We start from the raw sequence: 17,081 nt of genomic DNA, 5'->3' as shown, positions 1-17,081 counted from the left end.
CTGAGTGTGGGCACATAGGTGGAGGCAAAAGTTTTCTGGGAAAAAGGAATAAATTCGGAATTCAGAATATTGAGTTTGAGGTCCAGGTAGGGCATCAAGATAAAGGTTTTAGAAGGAAACCAAACTATGGATCCAGAACTGGAAAGAGAGGTTGGGGCCTCTGGAAAGCCCATGTGAAATTGTAACTGTTTTGTATAGAGAAGGGTTTTGAATCATTACAAAAATATTCAAGAAGCAAAACTGCTTTATCTTTTATCCTAGAACTTCATATCATTTTTGAGAAGAAATACTCCTTTTATTTTAAGGAATCCTGGACATTGCAAATGGTTATGTAGGTCTGTGTTTTAAGACCTCGAAGAGTGATGGCAGTAAAGGCCTTAAGTGGCGGGGAGGCCACTGTTGAGAATACTGACAAACCTTGTTAGAAGAAAACTTGCTAGAAGTGTGTTGTGTCAGCCCCTGGCTTGGAGATCTACCAGGAAGGGTTTTAAGATCTACTGGGATATCCTAATCTACTATCTAGGCATTGTTTCCTTTTGCCGCCTATCAGAGTCCTGAAAGGGTTCAGGGCTCAGAAATGAACACGAAGGGAAACATGTGAGTGCACTTAGGGCCTCTGGCCAATTTCCAAAGCCAGTGTGGCTGGTTATTTGTGTCTCCATAACCCTCCTTAAGAGTTAATTTCAAATTTTATTTGAAAATAAGTTCTAGTTTCATTATACAGGTGACCCTTGAACCATAAAGTTTGACTGCATGAATCCACTTATACATGGATTTTTCTCTGCCTCTGCCACACCTGAGAAAGCAAGACCAACCTCTCCTCTTCCTCTTCCTCTTCAGTCTACTTAATGTGAAAACAATAAGGGTGAAGACCTTTATGATGATCAGCTTCCACTTAAAGAATAGTAAATATATTTTCTCTTATGATTTTCTTAATGACATTTTCTTTTCTCTAGCTCACTTTATTGTAAGAATACAGTATATAATAGATATAGCATATAAAATATGTGTTAATGAATCATTTATGTTATTAGTAAGGCTTCCAGATAATAGTAGGCTATTAGTAGTTAAGTTTTGAGAAAGTCCAAAGTTATATGTGGATTTTCAACTGTACAGGTGGGTAAACCCCCTACTTCCATGTTGTTTAAGGGTCAGTTGTAAATGGAAGTGTTGTAATAGCCACAGAATTTTAGAATCAAAAGGAATCACTCTAGATTATATTTACATATTTATTTTTTACATGTCCATGCTGCCCTTCTAAACTGTGAGCTTATTAAGGGGAGGCACTCTGTTTCATTCACTTCCGTAACTCCTGTAATTTCCCTGACACAAAATTCCTGCACTCAGGAATTGTTAGTTGCAGAATGATGGAGTCCACTCTGTCACTTTACAGATGTGGAATCTGAGGACCAGAAAAGCTATTGTGACTTGCCCAGGATTGCACAGCTACTTAGTGGCAGAGTTGGGTGCCTGGAACTGAGGTTCTGATTTGATGATGCTTTTCTTCAACACCCTTAACGGGACTATTCACCTCTCGTAACAGAGTGTTCTTGACATGTGGTGACAAAGATTCTTTGACCAAACTCTCACCATGCTCCGCTGAGCCCTCTTCTCGACCCCGTCCCAACCTTGGCCTATAAAGACTAGAACAAAACACTAACATAGTTTCTAATAGCCCAAGACAACATCTCTAGGATGATTCTAGTCTTCCTTAAAGTGGCTGCCTGAGAAGACTCAAAGCTGCCAAAATAATTTATTGTTTGTTTCACCCAACACCTCAATATAGTGCTCCTCTCTGCCAGTCTCCGTGGAAGGGTAGGAGCCTAACTTCAGTAAGTGCCAGTTGACAAACTCAGATGAGTTTCACATAGACCAAACCTCCCTTTTCCTGCTTTTTGTAACTTTTCACTTTCCTGACTCTATTGGGCCCCCTTTCATCTCCCTCCCCTTTCCCTCATTTTCCCTTCAAAATGCCCAGCCACCTCTGTACAAATTGAAGGTGAGTTCAGTTTATGCTGAACGCTTTTCCCTACTGCAATAGTATATTACTGATTAAAATCAGTCTTCAGCTCTTTAACAAATGTCCAGCTTTGTTTATCTTTGACAGTGGTTAGAGACTCTGTATGAAACTAGACAGAATGCTCCTGGAGAAGTTTCCTCTATTTCTGAGCATTCCTCCTGTCTCCTAGATGCTTGGTAGATTCTTAAGATTATATTTTAAAACACAGAGGATAGAGTGCCAGTACTCTGTGTGGCCATTTGCCTACAAGAAGGTAAACATGGATTCAAAAATCTACTTGGTGATTTGTGCCAACCTCAGTTTCCAAACATCTCTGTTTCCCTTAATAGCTCACTGTGGGTCTGTCATCCATGAATTCATCTAAGCCTTTATTTAGGGGGAGGGGAAAGCTATTTATATTTTCAGTCTAATCCACCACTTGGTGTAATGAGTTCCATATGTCTCCTCCATTTTCTACCTGCTGTGAGAAGTAGAGTTTCCTTTATTTGTCCTAAATTCACCTCTGTGGGCTTTATGCTGGTAAGATGCAAAAGCATATACACAGTCTCAGACACACATGTGATTTAGGATGGAAAACGACCTCACTATTAATTGTTATCTTTGTTTACAAGCATATTAAAAATTTAAATGAAAGAGAGCCCAAGTAATGCAACTGAAAGCAACACAGTAGCAACTATTTACCCCAAGGAGGAGGATGTAAATCGTTAACAAAACGGAGACCCATTGACACAGGAACCTGTGGAAATAAATGGGAAGCCTGCTATGGAATCAGCGCCTAGCCAAGCACTGTCTGCCTGCAGTGAAGTTGAAGCACCCTCTAAAAGTTCAGTGTAGCCCAGGAACATAACCTGTCAGCCTCCTCGCCTGACATGATCTTAATTAGCCTCTGTTCTACTGCTGAGAAAGCCTGCTGAGGCAGTTAGCACCAGAGAATTAATCAGATCGTTTGTGGAGTCGACAAAGCAGGACAGCAGCCGACACTGGCAACTTATTGATTGGAAAGGATCCAGGAAGACAGGGAGTGAAGTAGTCTCTATGTGTGCCCCCTCTTTCCTCTGAATGGGAATGCTCTACAGAGACTTCATTTGGAGGTGAAGTGAGCTGTGCTCCACCTTAACCTCTGCTCTCCTCTCCAATTCATATTCTGTCCTCCTTGCTTACACACACTTTTTGGCTAAGGCATCATGTGTAGCCATACTGATGCCAGACAGTGTGTTTGACTGCAAGAGAGAGGGAAAGAGCACTGTTGATTTTGTTGCAAATTGCACTTTTGCTACAGGATTAGTTGAGAAAATGGGATTTTGCCAGTATTTCCCTCTCTCCCTTTGTTTACTGCCTATTTTCAACAGCCCTGTAATTGCCTTCCATTTAGTAAAAGGAACATTGTTCCTTTTTTGGTTTTTCTTTTAATTGTATTTCTTGCCTTGAGCTGTGACGTTTGGGAGCATTGATGGGAATGTCATGTTGTTTTGGTCCTAGATACCAACTTGGCCTTAGTAATCAAGGCAAGGTCATTGCTAGGGGAGGCAGTTCTGTGGTGGCCTCAGAAACATTTATAACTTCTTCCATTAAGCCTTCCCTGACTAGTCCAGCCTGCCTATCATGAACTTTCTCTTCTTTGGACTCCCACGGTACTTCACATCCATACCACACAATCTAGCTCTTGCTTTATGCTGTTTTGCACTAATATTTGCTTCTGTGCATTAATCTTAATATGTCTCTCTGGCCACGATGTAAGCTCTTCAGAATCAAAGGCTCTACTTATTGAACAGAGCTGTTATTACTGACCTAGGCATAGTAAGAGACACTCAATAAATGCTAGATTGGTTCACTGCCAACCCCTTAAGGAATTTCTGCAACCATTTATTTGACCTACTGCTTCCTTGGCACTGTTGACATCTTGGGCTGGATAATTTTTTGTTGAGAGTGTGGAGAAGGATACTGTCCTGTGCATTGTAGGATGTGTACCAGCATTCCTGGCCTCTACCCACTACTAAAATGTCCCTAGACATTGCCAAATGTCCTCTGAGGGGGAAAAATTACCCACACTCTCTATTGAGGACCACTGTTCCATAATGGTAATAAAATAATAAGAGCTAAAATTCATCGAGCATGGGGTGTTACTGTGTTTAGCTTGGTGATAAAGGCTTTATATGCATTATCTTGTTAAACTCTCACAACAACCCTGCCTTGGCTTTAATTGTTGTCTAAAGGGTTTCAAGAGGCAAACCTCAAAGTCACAGTTGCAGGTCTATACCGCTGTCTATCCCTGCCCCAAGGAACATTTAGAGGAACATTTTCAAGGACATTTCAGGCCCAAACCCTGAATTTATAGACTACTCCAGCTAACCCTTAATGGGTTAATGAACTACCTATTCATTAAAAACTAGATATTCAGCTCAGTGAGGGTTAATTCCCTCAAGGAGCTTGATAAAAAGCAATAGAAGGTCAGAGCAAAAGCAACCCTGCCAGCTGTCACCTCCTTTTTTTTCAGAGATGTGAATACCATTTCAAACAGCTAATGCATTGTAGGGGGGCTAGAGATCTGTTTCTTTAGCTCGTATGATGACATTTTAGCTCAGGAAGCAGAATTTTTAGCTAGCCTACTGAAGTGATATTCCTACCCAACATCCTTACCAGCTGTCTTGCAAACAATGCAATTGGTCACAAGAGGGACAGGGTAAAAGAAGTTGGATAAACCAGTGCAGATTCATCCTTCTATGGGGGTGGGGGGCTACTCAATGCACATCTCCTGACAGTAGCACCATTTCCGCATATGAAGGACAACCCAAGAGAGAAATTTTGACATTTTAGCTTAATTTGTCTCTAGAGAGGAATGTCTCTGGCTGTGAAGTCAATTCAACCTCAAATTCACTGCCACCAAGGAGTTAAAAATACATTAAAATTAATCATGTCATTTTCTGGAGAAAAATTCTACTTATGGAAAATACCTTTATAGGAAAACTGCCTTTCTGAGTCTGAGCTGGAAATATTACAGTAAACAGGATCTAATCACAGTGAAGCCTTTTTTCAGCTTTGCATGACAGCTGTAAAATATGACAGTATTTATTAATAGTTGCTGCAGCCTAATCTGCAGCATTGGAGAGCCACAGAAAAATATGTTAAGCTACTGAGAGAACAATTTCCACAGTAACTAATATTCAGCTTCTGAAAGGGTAGTTTAATGTCTTGTGATTTTTTTCCCCTACTGATGGTCCAACCCCAGGAACGAGCTACTAAGCTAATAACCTTTGTGGAGAGTAAGTGTTTAAATGATAATTTATTTCAAGAGCTGACAACAAATTGCTCGGCACTTTCTCTTATGCCCCAAAGCAGTCAAGGATGTGCAAATCGAAGTATTAAAAAATATGACAGCTCTGGTATTTTCATTGTCAATGAAATTCTCATTACAGACAAATGTACAGTCTTTTATTCACAATCCAGTCCAAATAGTCATTCACTATTATTATTGTGCGGGCTCTCAAGATGCTCTCATAGTTGAAGACTCATCACAATAGATTAGGCAGGCTGTGGAAACTACCAAATGTCTCAGGTACTGTCAACCCTGATTATTGCTGCTCAAACAGGGGAATTTAGTATCTGTCTCTCACACGATAATGTACTCTCTGGGCCTTCCTAATTTATTCAGATGTAAAAAGTAGCTTGAATTTCAATAAAAACTCTCTTGACTTCACTTTTCCCAGAAGGCAAATGGACACAATCAGAATTGGAGCCATCTGTTTCCTTCGTACATCTTTTAATCAGTTCTTAAAGTGAGGAAGAAAAAGAATCCATGATAGTCTGTTCTTTCTTTCTTTCTCTTTCTTTCTTTCTTCTTTCTTTCTTTTCTTTCTTTCTTTCTTTCTTTCTTTCTTTCTTTCCTTCCTTCCTTCCTTCCTTCCTTTTTTTTTTTTTTTTTTTTTTTTTTTTTTTTTTTTTTTTTTTTTTTTTTTTTTTTTTTTTTCTTTCTTTCTTTCTTTCTTTTCATAATTGAGATACCCTGCTACTGTCTTAACAGTTTTGGCCAACCACTCATGGTACTTAGCTGGAACTTTAAAGAAGTTCATGATAGTGGCCTATCCTTTACCAGAATAGGCTCCTCCAACCAGAAATATAGCCCCTTACCAATGACAACCTGCAGGTTTATCTTTCTGTGCTCAGGAAAGTCTCTGACCCAGAGAAGAATAGATGAGTTCCCTCCCCTCAGAATCAGGGTATCAGCACAACCCTCCATTAGTATGCATCACAGCAGTTACCTTCTGCCTGCATTTAGAACTCTGCTGTCTCTCTGCCTTCACCTTTGCAACTCACTTACCTCTTAACCTGGATTTTTGACCTCTTGCCTGTCTGGATTCCTGGTACCCTGAGACAACAAGATACTGCATTCATTTGTGGATACCATGCCTTAAGAAGGAAATCGGCAATTGAATTGCATCCAAGGGAAGACAACAAGGATAGGGAGGGTCTAACTAAGTATCCGGTCTTTGAAGAATGGCTGAAGGGAAGACTAAAGGAAGAGGTAATAGTTGTGTTCAACTGTTAAGAATGCAGGAGGCAGTATGTCAGTCAGAGAACAGTACATAGACTGTGGAATGTGGCAGACCTAGGTTGAAATCTGGTTTTATTACTTTGTAGCTGTGTGACCCTAGGAACTATCATTTAACCTTTCCATGCTTTGGTTTCCTCAGTTGTAAAGATGCAGGGATGTTACAAAGATTAAATGTGATAATCCATAAGCTCAGGGCCTAGTGCATAATAAGTGCTTAAGAAATGGCAATTGCTCTTATCAAAATAAGAATAAAATGATAACAATAACAGATTTGTTGACATGTGTCATTGATTGGTATTGAGGTGTGTGTGTGTGTGTGCGTGTGTGTAGAGAGAGAGGAAGAAAAGGACATAAGGAGTGGAGAGGAGAAAGGAGGAAAGGAGGCGAAGAAAGAGGAGGAAGATAGAGAAAGAGGGAGAGAGAGAGAGGTACTTTGTGCTTTATTTGGGAAAGTAGAACTCGTGAATGGGATGAGGCTAGGCTATGTAAGTAGGTGGAGAATGACAACATGCAGAAAGGTGTGAGGCTGAAACTTTGCTTGTCTCTCAGTAGAGTTCAAATCCAGCCAGTTGAAACATTCATAGTCCTCTGAGGACAGGCCATTTTCTCCTTTTCTTGGAGAATCCCTTTACCTCTTAAGCCCTTTAGGACCTTCCAACATTTTCCCACCTTCCTAGCTATCTGACAACTCTTTAATCTTTTCACAAGGTTCTTGCTCTAATGAATGCATATTTCATTGGTGGATCTGGAAACAGTTGTATTAAAAATTATTTTTTTCAGGCCCCTTAGAGAAGTCACTCTTTCAGCAACAGTATTGGCAACTTCTCAGAGGCGAGATCTAATTCTGCTTCTTTTAAACCCCACCAGTGGCCTAGCACAAGCTAGCAATGGAGAAAGCTTAATAATTGCTTGTTGACTGATAGGATAATTGTTACAACTGCCTATGTTCCTGTCACAACCTTCGAGAGAAAATAGAAAGGTCTGTTAGAAGGCTGTTGACTTCCAGAGAGTTACTTGGGAACTGAGTAGGGAGTTTCAGGTTGAGAATGGGAGACAGCAGGAGTTTATTGAACACTGGCAAGAAGGTAGGGACTAGTTGCCTCAAAGGGCACCCAGAGCTATTATCTCATTATCTAAGCTGAGAGCCACAGCTGGGCCGGATTCTTTCATCTCTGTGGGCTGTGCCCATTGAAGCCAAGGAGAGTTGTCAGGTGCACGAGAGTCTGGCTGCAGTTCTCAAGTATGTTGCTGTTCTGGGGGAAATGTTAGCACCACAGAGAACTAGGTCACTTGCACCCAAAAGATAAGTCTAATAACTGGAAGAGATGGCCACCTCCCTGGCATGGTTTTAGGACTTTCTATATAGGAAGGCATGTGGGCAAAGGACCTCACAAACTGGACTCATGGTGCCTGGAATCCCAGAATTAAAAAGCTACACCTTGGATTATGGTTCTGTATTCACAGAAGGCCTTTGCCTGAATAGAAATTTCTTCTTCCCTGGATGAACTAACCCATCAGGTTGTTAATAGCCATAGATAAATTAGCATGAATAAATTGGTCAGCTGAGCTGTTGTCACTAGCAGAGAAAGACTATTAGTCAGTGGGAAGAAAATGCAGGACAGGGAAGTTTTTATGAAGGTATAGAAGCAGGTTGAGACAGAGATGTTAAGGTTTTGCTCCTGCCAGGGAGGGCAGGTGTAAACATAATGCCATAGTAAGAAAAGAGGGTGTTAATAGAGAGGAGAGGGTACCAATAGGGCAGACAACATACTTAACCTCATAATTTTTTCAAAAACTGTTCTTTTATGTATGTAGCACCAAGAACATAATTTTCAACTTTGTATTAATGAATCAGGGTAGCATTTTAGAAACTGACAAACTGCAAACCCCAAATCAGACTTTCGTCTGCAGACGGAAATAAAAGCAGAGTCAACAAAGCCCTGAAATCCACTCAATGTTTCATAATTTCAGAGAAAATTTTACCCTGGTTGTGCTACAATTCTTTTAAATGACCTCAAACGTTTAACCCATTTCTCAGCTCCCCACTCATCCCTGCCCTTATACAGTAGAGTCACATCATTTGTATATTTAGCTTATGAATGTGATTATAGGTGTTCTCTTCTGTTTCTCTTTCTCTTCTGTCTCTCTTATATAATTTAAAATATTCTAAAATTATATTTTCTATTATAATTTCTCCCTGTAATTTTTATTACTAAAGCAAGAGATGATCATTGCACAAAACAAGAAAATACAGAATACTGAATATTTTAAACAACTGTACCAAGTGCTTGGTATGATTTATAAATTGGGCTTGCTTTCCCTCCCTCCCTTCCTTCCTTCCTTCCTTCCTTCCTTCCTTCCTTCCTTCCTTCCTTCCTTCTCTTCTTTCTCTTCTTTTCCTTCTTTCTTCCCTTCCCATTTTCCCTCCTACCCATACCTACCCTTCCTTCCTTCTTTATTTCTCTTTCTTTCTCTCTTTCTTTCAGTCCAGTGTTGAAAAACAGACGTGGGCTTATTCTTGATGAATCACCAAAGGAGGTTGGAAAACACTAAGTAGGCACACAGGCATGTGCTATGTACTAGGGGAGGCACAAAGTATAAATCTAGGGGCTAGCCAGCTGTTTATTATCACACTGGAGAGAAATACTTGGGAAGGTATAGTATAGAGCATAGCCAGTGAAGTAACAGCAGAAGGCAGTTATATTCAATGCCAGATGAATGACATGGACAGAAGGGTTCTGTGGGTGTTTAGAGGTGGACAAGATCTCTGCTCCTCAAAACTAAGTGTCCTCCTGTCCAGTCACCTCAGTAAATGGCATCACCATCTTATCATCTTACCCCATCTCTCAAGCCAAACACATAGTAATCATCCATGAATCCTTCCTCTCCTTCACATCCCACAGTCAATCTGTCCCCAAGTTCTGTCAATTCTGTCTCCAAAGTGTACTTCAACTCCATCTCTTTTTCTCCATCTCCAGCTTAGTCCAAAGCTGCCATCATTTCTCATCTGGATGACCACAATGGACTTTCAATTGGTTTCCCTTCTTTTTTACTTGCACCACACTCCATTCTCTACAGAAATGTAGATCATGTGACTTCCCTGCTCAGAATCCTCCAATGACTTCCCACTGCAATTAGAATAAAATTCATACTCCTCAGCATGGCTTCTGTTGATACTCTATGGCTATGATCTGGCTCTTGTCTACCTCTATAGTCTGCTCTCAGGCCACTTTCTACCTACTTGTTATCCTTTAGCCACACTGGACTTCTTTCAGTTCCTCAACCATACGACATGACCTTTGCACTTGCTATTTCTACTGCTTGAAACTATTTCCCTCTACTCTTCACATGCTGCCTCCTTCCAATCCTTTAGTTCTCAGCTTAAATGCCCCTTCTCAATGAGGCCATCACTGAACATCCTTTAGAAATTAAGCCCTATCCATTATTATCTATTTTTTTCCTTCATAGCACCATATTTACATGTGCAATTGTTTTATTTGTTAATTTACTTGGTTTTTGTCTATCTCCATCATTAGAATGTAGGTTTATAAAGCAGGAACCATATCTAACTATATCTATGTGGTTTTTATTGTAGCCTTAGGATCTATTACATTAATGAATAATTGTGAGCTAGAGTGGTCAAGGAAGGCTACCTTGGGGAGGTAGAGTTTGAGGCGGGTTTTGAACATTGGAAGAATGGGCATGATTACCATATCAAGATGAAGGAGAGAATTCCAGGTAGTAGTAAAAGTACGATTGCCGAGGCAGGCATGGTTCTGGTGCATTTAGGCAGCAGTGGAAAATGGGAGCTTCCTACAATGGGAGGTTCTCATTGGGTAGCATAGGGAGAATGGGTTTGTTAGTTGGTTGAGGCATAATCATGCCAAATCTTGAAGAATATACTACTTTTTTCAATATGGGCAATAGAAAGCCATTGAAAATTTTGGAACAGGATCCTAGTACAGTAATGTAAGAAGGCTTTTCAAGGGGTAAATTGGGGTAAAAGTTTATGGGAAGTACTTCTTAAGCAGAGTGGATTAGTCCCACTAGCTAAATGGCTGCAGGGGAAAAATATAAAGTTACATGAGTCAGAAAGCTTTCTTTGACTCCAAGACCATAGACTTGTCCAAACTATTTAGTTAGACGATTAGAGAAAAGATGCAAGGGTAAGAAATAGATAGATGGTCTTTTCCTCCTGTTCTAGTAGAGAGCTAATGAGCGGAGAAGGGTCACACTAGATGAGGATAAAATTCATTAATTGTGTCTTCTGCTTTTGAATAAATGAGAGGTACAGTGTTGGTGGAACCAATATTTAGTTTTTTAAATGTTTCAGGAGAGAAGTTGCCTGGCTTACAAACTTCAGTTCTGAAAAAGAAATTGATATGCACTAGATTACACTGTATACAGTACATTTATACTGTTTGGATAAAATGAAATTTATTAAAATTTGGCAAATTATGAATTAGAATATTCAAGCTATTTTGTATCTCAGTCAGACAGGGCTCTACCTGAACACACAGTGTTCCTTCCTGGCCCTGCCATTTGTTTGTTCTCTTTTCCCCTCCCCAAAGCCCCATCACCCTTCTCTCTTGCAACCCACAACTTATCTATCTTTCAAGGCTAGCTTCTCTAGCAAGCTTTCTCTGAAAACTCTACTTTTCTAGAGTGCAACCTTCCCACAATTCCTAAAGTATTCAGAGTATACAGTGTAGCACTCAATTTAATGTTGTTCTGTGTTGTTCATGAATTGCTTTATAAATATCCTTTTCTGTACACACCCCCTTGAAACCATATTGTATATGTATCTATCACAGGATTGGAGACCACCATTGGGGGTTGATAATGGCTTGTAGAATGGATTGACTAATTAACTGATAATATATAAGTTAGGATTAGTAGCAAGATACAAAGTGTCAGTATCTGGTCAAATATCTCAAAAAAAATCACAGAATCATAGAATATAACATTAAGAAGTAACACACCTTAGGTGAGGAGGCCAAGTCCAAGAGCACGTCAATGAGTTGGTCAAGGTCAACTTGTTAGTGAGCTAGTTAGTGACAGAGCTTGGACTAGAACTCTGGTCTTCTGCTTCAAGTTCATGAAATTTGATGACAGTTTGGAGGTAAGTACAATAGGGAAATACAGGCCTAAATATTTGCTATGAAGATTTGATGATGCAGCAAAATGAGAGTAAAGTGAAGAGTGTTCTGGATTTCCAAGAGCAAAATAGCCGTTCAAGTTAAGTTACTTAGAAGGACCTCATCTCCAGGTACCCCTCAGGCAGATAAGCCTTTCATTTAATCCTTCTGAGTTTAAAAATTCTGAGTTTGAGAGAACCACCCCCAGCATATAAACGGAACCACAGGCAAATGACTGATAAAGTAACATTGTCTTCTGGAATGTCTTGGTGATAGAATCCGTTGGTTTTACCGAGGAACCCGTCAAAGACAACTGGGTGTTGGAGGAGCCTGATTAGATGAATTATGATGTGTGTGCTCTAGCAAATTAATCAATAGACCTTACTGTATATTATTTAAGATCAGACTCTTAATTTCTGAGCCTGTTTTAATAGAGTGTATCCTCAATATATTGTCTCACTATTAGAGGAGACTGGGCATGTTTGGGTGGTATGGCCATAGACTGTCTCACTATTTAAAACAAAACAAAACAAAACAAAAACAAAAACAGGACAAAAAATCAATCCCCAAAGCCCAGTTTAGCTGTCTCACTCATTATTTCTATCAGATAATTGTTGAGGCCTGCTAAGCTGAAAACCTAATGTGATCTGATGGAACGAGTCCTGGAAGCAAGAGACATTGCTACCAGTCCCATTTTAGTGGTTAAACTGCTGTATGAAAAAGCACTTGGACTTTAGCTATCTCATCTATGAAATGGGGATAATTACAGTTTCTGACAGGATTAATTTTCCAAAACTTTCCAATTTAAGCCTCTCTCTACTTAGATTAAGCTGCTTTTACTTCATACATTTTAGACCAGATAAAATGTTTGATGGGGGAGGCGTTCTTTTTCAACAGTGGTGACTCAACCAAGAGGGTTTTCCAAACTGCTTTTTCAGGGAGGGCCTACATAGCATGAAAAATTAGGTTCTAAAATTACTATTACTTTTATTTTTTAATCTTAATCTTTGATTTATTTGGAATATTAAATACAATTTTTAAAACAGAATTAGATTTTATTTATTGGAAGCAAAGGGCACATGAGCTGAGGAAGTTTGAACACAATTACATGAATATCTAAAGAGGAGAGCAGGTGCCTCTTCTTACCTCGTTCTGTGTCATAGAGGTACACAAACTTCTCCCACTTGTAATGACCCAGAAGACTCAGAATAGCGCCCTTCAAGGCTGGGCGCATCTGGATGACAAACTGCACATCTGCGTCAGTGGGGAAGCTAGGCGTAACAAAGGATGTGTGCAGGGCCCCACAGAAGGAGGTCAGGGTGTTCATTGACATCTGGTCATAGAATCCAAAGATGGCATACACCCCTCTCGAGAACTGGGAGCAGACTGCAATGAGAAAAAGAGAAAAAGATTCAATAGCTCCATGGTCCTTTGCTGCAGCTTGTAGGGTTAGAAATACAATGTACAATTAGGCCCCAAATTGCATGCCTCAAAAGAAAGAAGCCCCTGAAAACCCAGTTACCCAACAGGAGAAGAGTAAGAAAGGGAAGAGAATTAATTTGATACAGGTACACATTCTCTATGTGCACAATGAGCTGGAAACTAAGAAAATGTGGGAAAAATAGAGGTGAAGGTTGTCTTACTCCCTTTCAAAACCCTCCCAGCTCATCTCCAAAGCATTCGGTGCCCTTGTACTTCCACTTTAGCTGCCCAGGGGCCTCTTGGTGTACTAATGCACCCATCAAACTACAACTACAACTGTTTTGTGTACCACCCTTCATTCCTTTTTCTCATAGGTGACTGAGAATTTAGTAAGACTAGCTGCTAATGTGTCTGCTAGGAAATGTGTTACCCTTCAGGTTACATAATGCCTTAGCCACAGTTATGTTATTATTAAGGCCCTTAATGTGGGCTATTAATTTAGATGATTTAAGGCTCTGGGCAGGCCATGGGAAGACTGTCCTTTCAGTGCTCATTGAGTCACAGGGGTTAGGTGGCTGCTTATTCTGCCCATGTGTAATTGGGAAAGTTCTATCTTGATCCTTTTGCATGTATCTTATAGACTCCACTAGCCCACATGTAGAATTTTCACACCCCCCTCACAGTTGTCAACTTTCCTTCATTTCAAAGTGGGCCACATCGCTGCCTCTTCTCTCTTCTGGCCCATAAGAGCTTAAAAAATGTGAACCAATTTTAATATTAGCTTCAGTAGAACATAATTAGCAAAGCAAATCAGCTACAACAACACTGTGGAGCATTCACAAACAAAGTGAAAATGATCTTTAGATTATCTGCACCACTGCTCACTTCCATTCATGCGAAGCGGACATAACAAGCATAATGTGGTGTGATTTAAGGGGTCCTGCATGGTCTCCCTTACCTACTAGAAAACCCTAAATACCACTGTTAAGTTTACTTCTTCAAGTGTTTAAAAGAAGTCTGTGGCCTGGGAGAGTGACTAAATAGAATCTTATTTAGCAGTTACTGTGGTAAGATAAATTAATGTCTGATTAGATGCAAGGATGAGTGGGAAATCAGACGGGTAAATTTTGATGGGGATGAGTGGGTCAGAGAAGAGAATGTGTAGGGGGTCTGGAGTCCTCCCTGAGAGGAGAAACAGTGAAGACATTGGGCACCAAAAATAAAGAAGGTATTGAAAGCGTGAAGGCAAGTGGAAAACCAATTTAATTCATTTCTTGACCCTGTTGTGAGAGATAGAGTTCTCAGTGGATGTGGTATTTTGCTTTCCCTGCATTTGATTCGAATCTATGTTGATTAGAGCTGTTCTCTTTTTATCAGCCAAAGTCATTAGCCATTGGCTTGAGGGTAGCATTTCAAAAGTGATTATCAGTCACTTAACCATCTCCATCATAGGAGACAATAGTCTTCAACTTGAAGAATTCTTTTTTTTTTTTTTTTGAGACAGAGTCTCGCTCTGTCACCCAGGCTGGAGTGCAGTGGCTCAATCTCGGCTCACTGCAAGCTCCGCCTCCCGGGTTCACGCCATTCTCCTGCCTCAGCCTCTCCGAGTAGCTGGGACTACAGGCGCCCGCCACCACGCCCGGCTAATTTTTTATATTTTTTAGTAGAGACGGGGTTTCACCGTGGTCTCGATCTCCTGACCTCGTGATCCGCCCGCCTCGGCCTCCCAAAGTGCTGGGAAGAATTCTAAGTGACCCTCAGACACATGCACAGGAAAGGTCTTTATATTAAAAGGAAAAATCCCGTCGCGGTGGCTCAGGCCTGTAATCCCAGCACTTTGGGAGGCCGAGGCGGGCAGATCACGAGGTCAGGAGATCGAGACCATCCTGGCTAACACGGTGAAACCCTGTCTCTACTAAAAATACAAAAATTAGCCTGGCATGGTGGCGGGCACCTGTAGTCCCAGCTACTCGGGAGGCTGAGGCAGGAGAATCGCTTGAACCCGGGAGGCAGAGGTTGCAGTGAGCCGAGATCGTGCCGCTGCACTCCAGCCTGGGCGACCGACAGAGCGAGACTCCGTCTCAAAAATAAACAAATAAATAAATAAAAGGAAAAATCCAACTAGAGTGAATCTGGAGGACTTCATGACAAGAGCCAAAGGGAGTACAATACTCAGAAACAAAAGGGATGTCTTGATCATCACCAAGGGTGATGCTAAGAAAAGTCCCATTCTCAAATTAATCCTGTAAGTGGAGAGTTTTGCAATACCAAATCAAATCTTGGCCAGTGCACATAATGTTCTGTACAAAATTGACAATAATAATGATAACATCTAATAATAATGATAATAGCCATTGAAAATAACAGCCAATAATAATGAGAATAGTATTTAGCCAGGCACTATACTAAGTACTATACAAATACTTTTTCATTTAATATTCTCATCAGCTTTATGAGGTATTGCTGTTATTCCTATTTAATAGATAAAAATTCTGAGACAAAAAAAACTCTTCTAGCTATTAAGCAGAGGAGCCAGAATTTGAATCTGAGTGTGCTTGACCCCAAACTCACACTCACATGTACTCAAATTCAATAATGTTATTAAAAAGTAATTATTGCTCCACATGAGATAGGGTTTCCAGGTTTAGCAAATAAAAACAAGATTTTCAATTAAATTTGAATTTCAGGTAAATAATTTTTTAGTATAAGTATGCCTCAAATTCATACATACACTAAAAACATAATTAGTTGTTTATCTGAAATTCAAATTTAACTGGGCATCCTGTATTTTATCTGTCAACCCTAGAAAGAACCTCTCCTTACTAATAATGGTCATGGGCTGGAAGACTAGAACAAGCAATCATGGCCCTTCAACCAAAATGATTCAAAGGGTAGCTGGTAATTCTCAGATCCATACCAACTGGCAAAAGAAAAATTAGGATCCATGAATCCTATACAAAAATAGTCTCGTGGGAAAATGCAACATATTTTCAGCAAGGAGAACTCCAACCTAACTAGATTATGGGCAATAATTGAGGGGGAATATAAACTTAAAAAGAAGGAAAACTATAGCCATTATCCACTTTCAGTTTCAAAAAGCTCTTGAAGTAGTGGAAGGAAACAGAAGATAAGTGGTGAGGTTCTGGTTAATTAAAAAAAAAATCTTGTATTGCTCTTCTAATCATTGACCTTGAACTCGGGGTGTGGAATTAATCATTGTTAGTTCATACATGGACTTTTAATACCTTATTTATTGCATTTATTTATTTATTTAGACTATAATGAACACCTATAAACCCATTACCCAACCTGAGAACTATAACATTACTGATAACTTACTTTTATCTATGTGGTCCTTCTCTAGTCCATCTCCCTGTATTGATAACACTCCTCCCCACTACCCCTGCCCCAGGTAACTACTATCGTGAAATTTGTATTTATTACTACCTTGGTTTTTAAAAAATATACAAACACATACACGTAAACAATATATTATTATTTTTGCTTGTTTTAAAGCTTTATATCAAGGGAGTCATATTGTATATGTGAAACCCAGACTTTGGTAAAACTTTATGAGTTGTCTCCAGGAAGGTGAACCCAGTGAAATCTTTAAGTCTGTATATTATGACAAGAAGAATGAGACAAAAGAAGAACTTATAAAAATGTGTAGGGAGCCTGTGTGAGAAAACCCACTGAAATTTAAAATTTCCAAACTAAGCATACAGCTCTGGTTGTGACTCAGACAAGGGACTCAGGAATATTTATAGATCAGTGGCAATCCTCAGGGAATAATATGCTACTGTGGTCCAAAAGGCAGATCCACGGTCTTTTGGTGGTGGACATCAATAAGAAGAGTTTTAGGTGAAAATCAGGAAACATTTGACTCCCTTCATATAAAACAGAAGTACAACTGTCCTGCAGATATTGACCCCTGTGTTCCACCCACTCCAAC

At 39.9% G+C, this 17,081-nt stretch overlaps 1 protein-coding gene across 8 annotated transcripts in view; it reads right to left on the bottom strand.

Moving 5' to 3' along the window:
• Positions 1–17,081, bottom strand: part of GRIA3 (glutamate ionotropic receptor AMPA type subunit 3) — a 319,120-nt gene that overhangs the window by 227,361 nt on the left and 74,678 nt on the right. For all 8 annotated transcript variants that reach the window (XR_009214295.1, XM_032757560.2, XM_032757559.2 and 5 more), the window contains one exon: positions 12,854–13,093. Coding sequence is in view for 7 of the 8 variants with exons in the window: in XM_032757560.2 (XP_032613451.1) it covers positions 12,854–13,093 (240 nt within the window). In the remaining variant the exon portion in view is untranslated. The remainder of the gene's footprint in view (positions 1–12,853; positions 13,094–17,081) is intronic.

This window comes from Hylobates moloch, unplaced genomic scaffold (genome assembly GCF_009828535.3).
Source record: "Hylobates moloch isolate HMO894 unplaced genomic scaffold, HMol_V3 SCAFFOLD_7, whole genome shotgun sequence".
Lineage (NCBI taxonomy): Eukaryota > Metazoa > Chordata > Mammalia > Primates > Hylobatidae > Hylobates > Hylobates moloch.
This window is presented reverse-complemented; position numbering and strand designations above follow the sequence as displayed.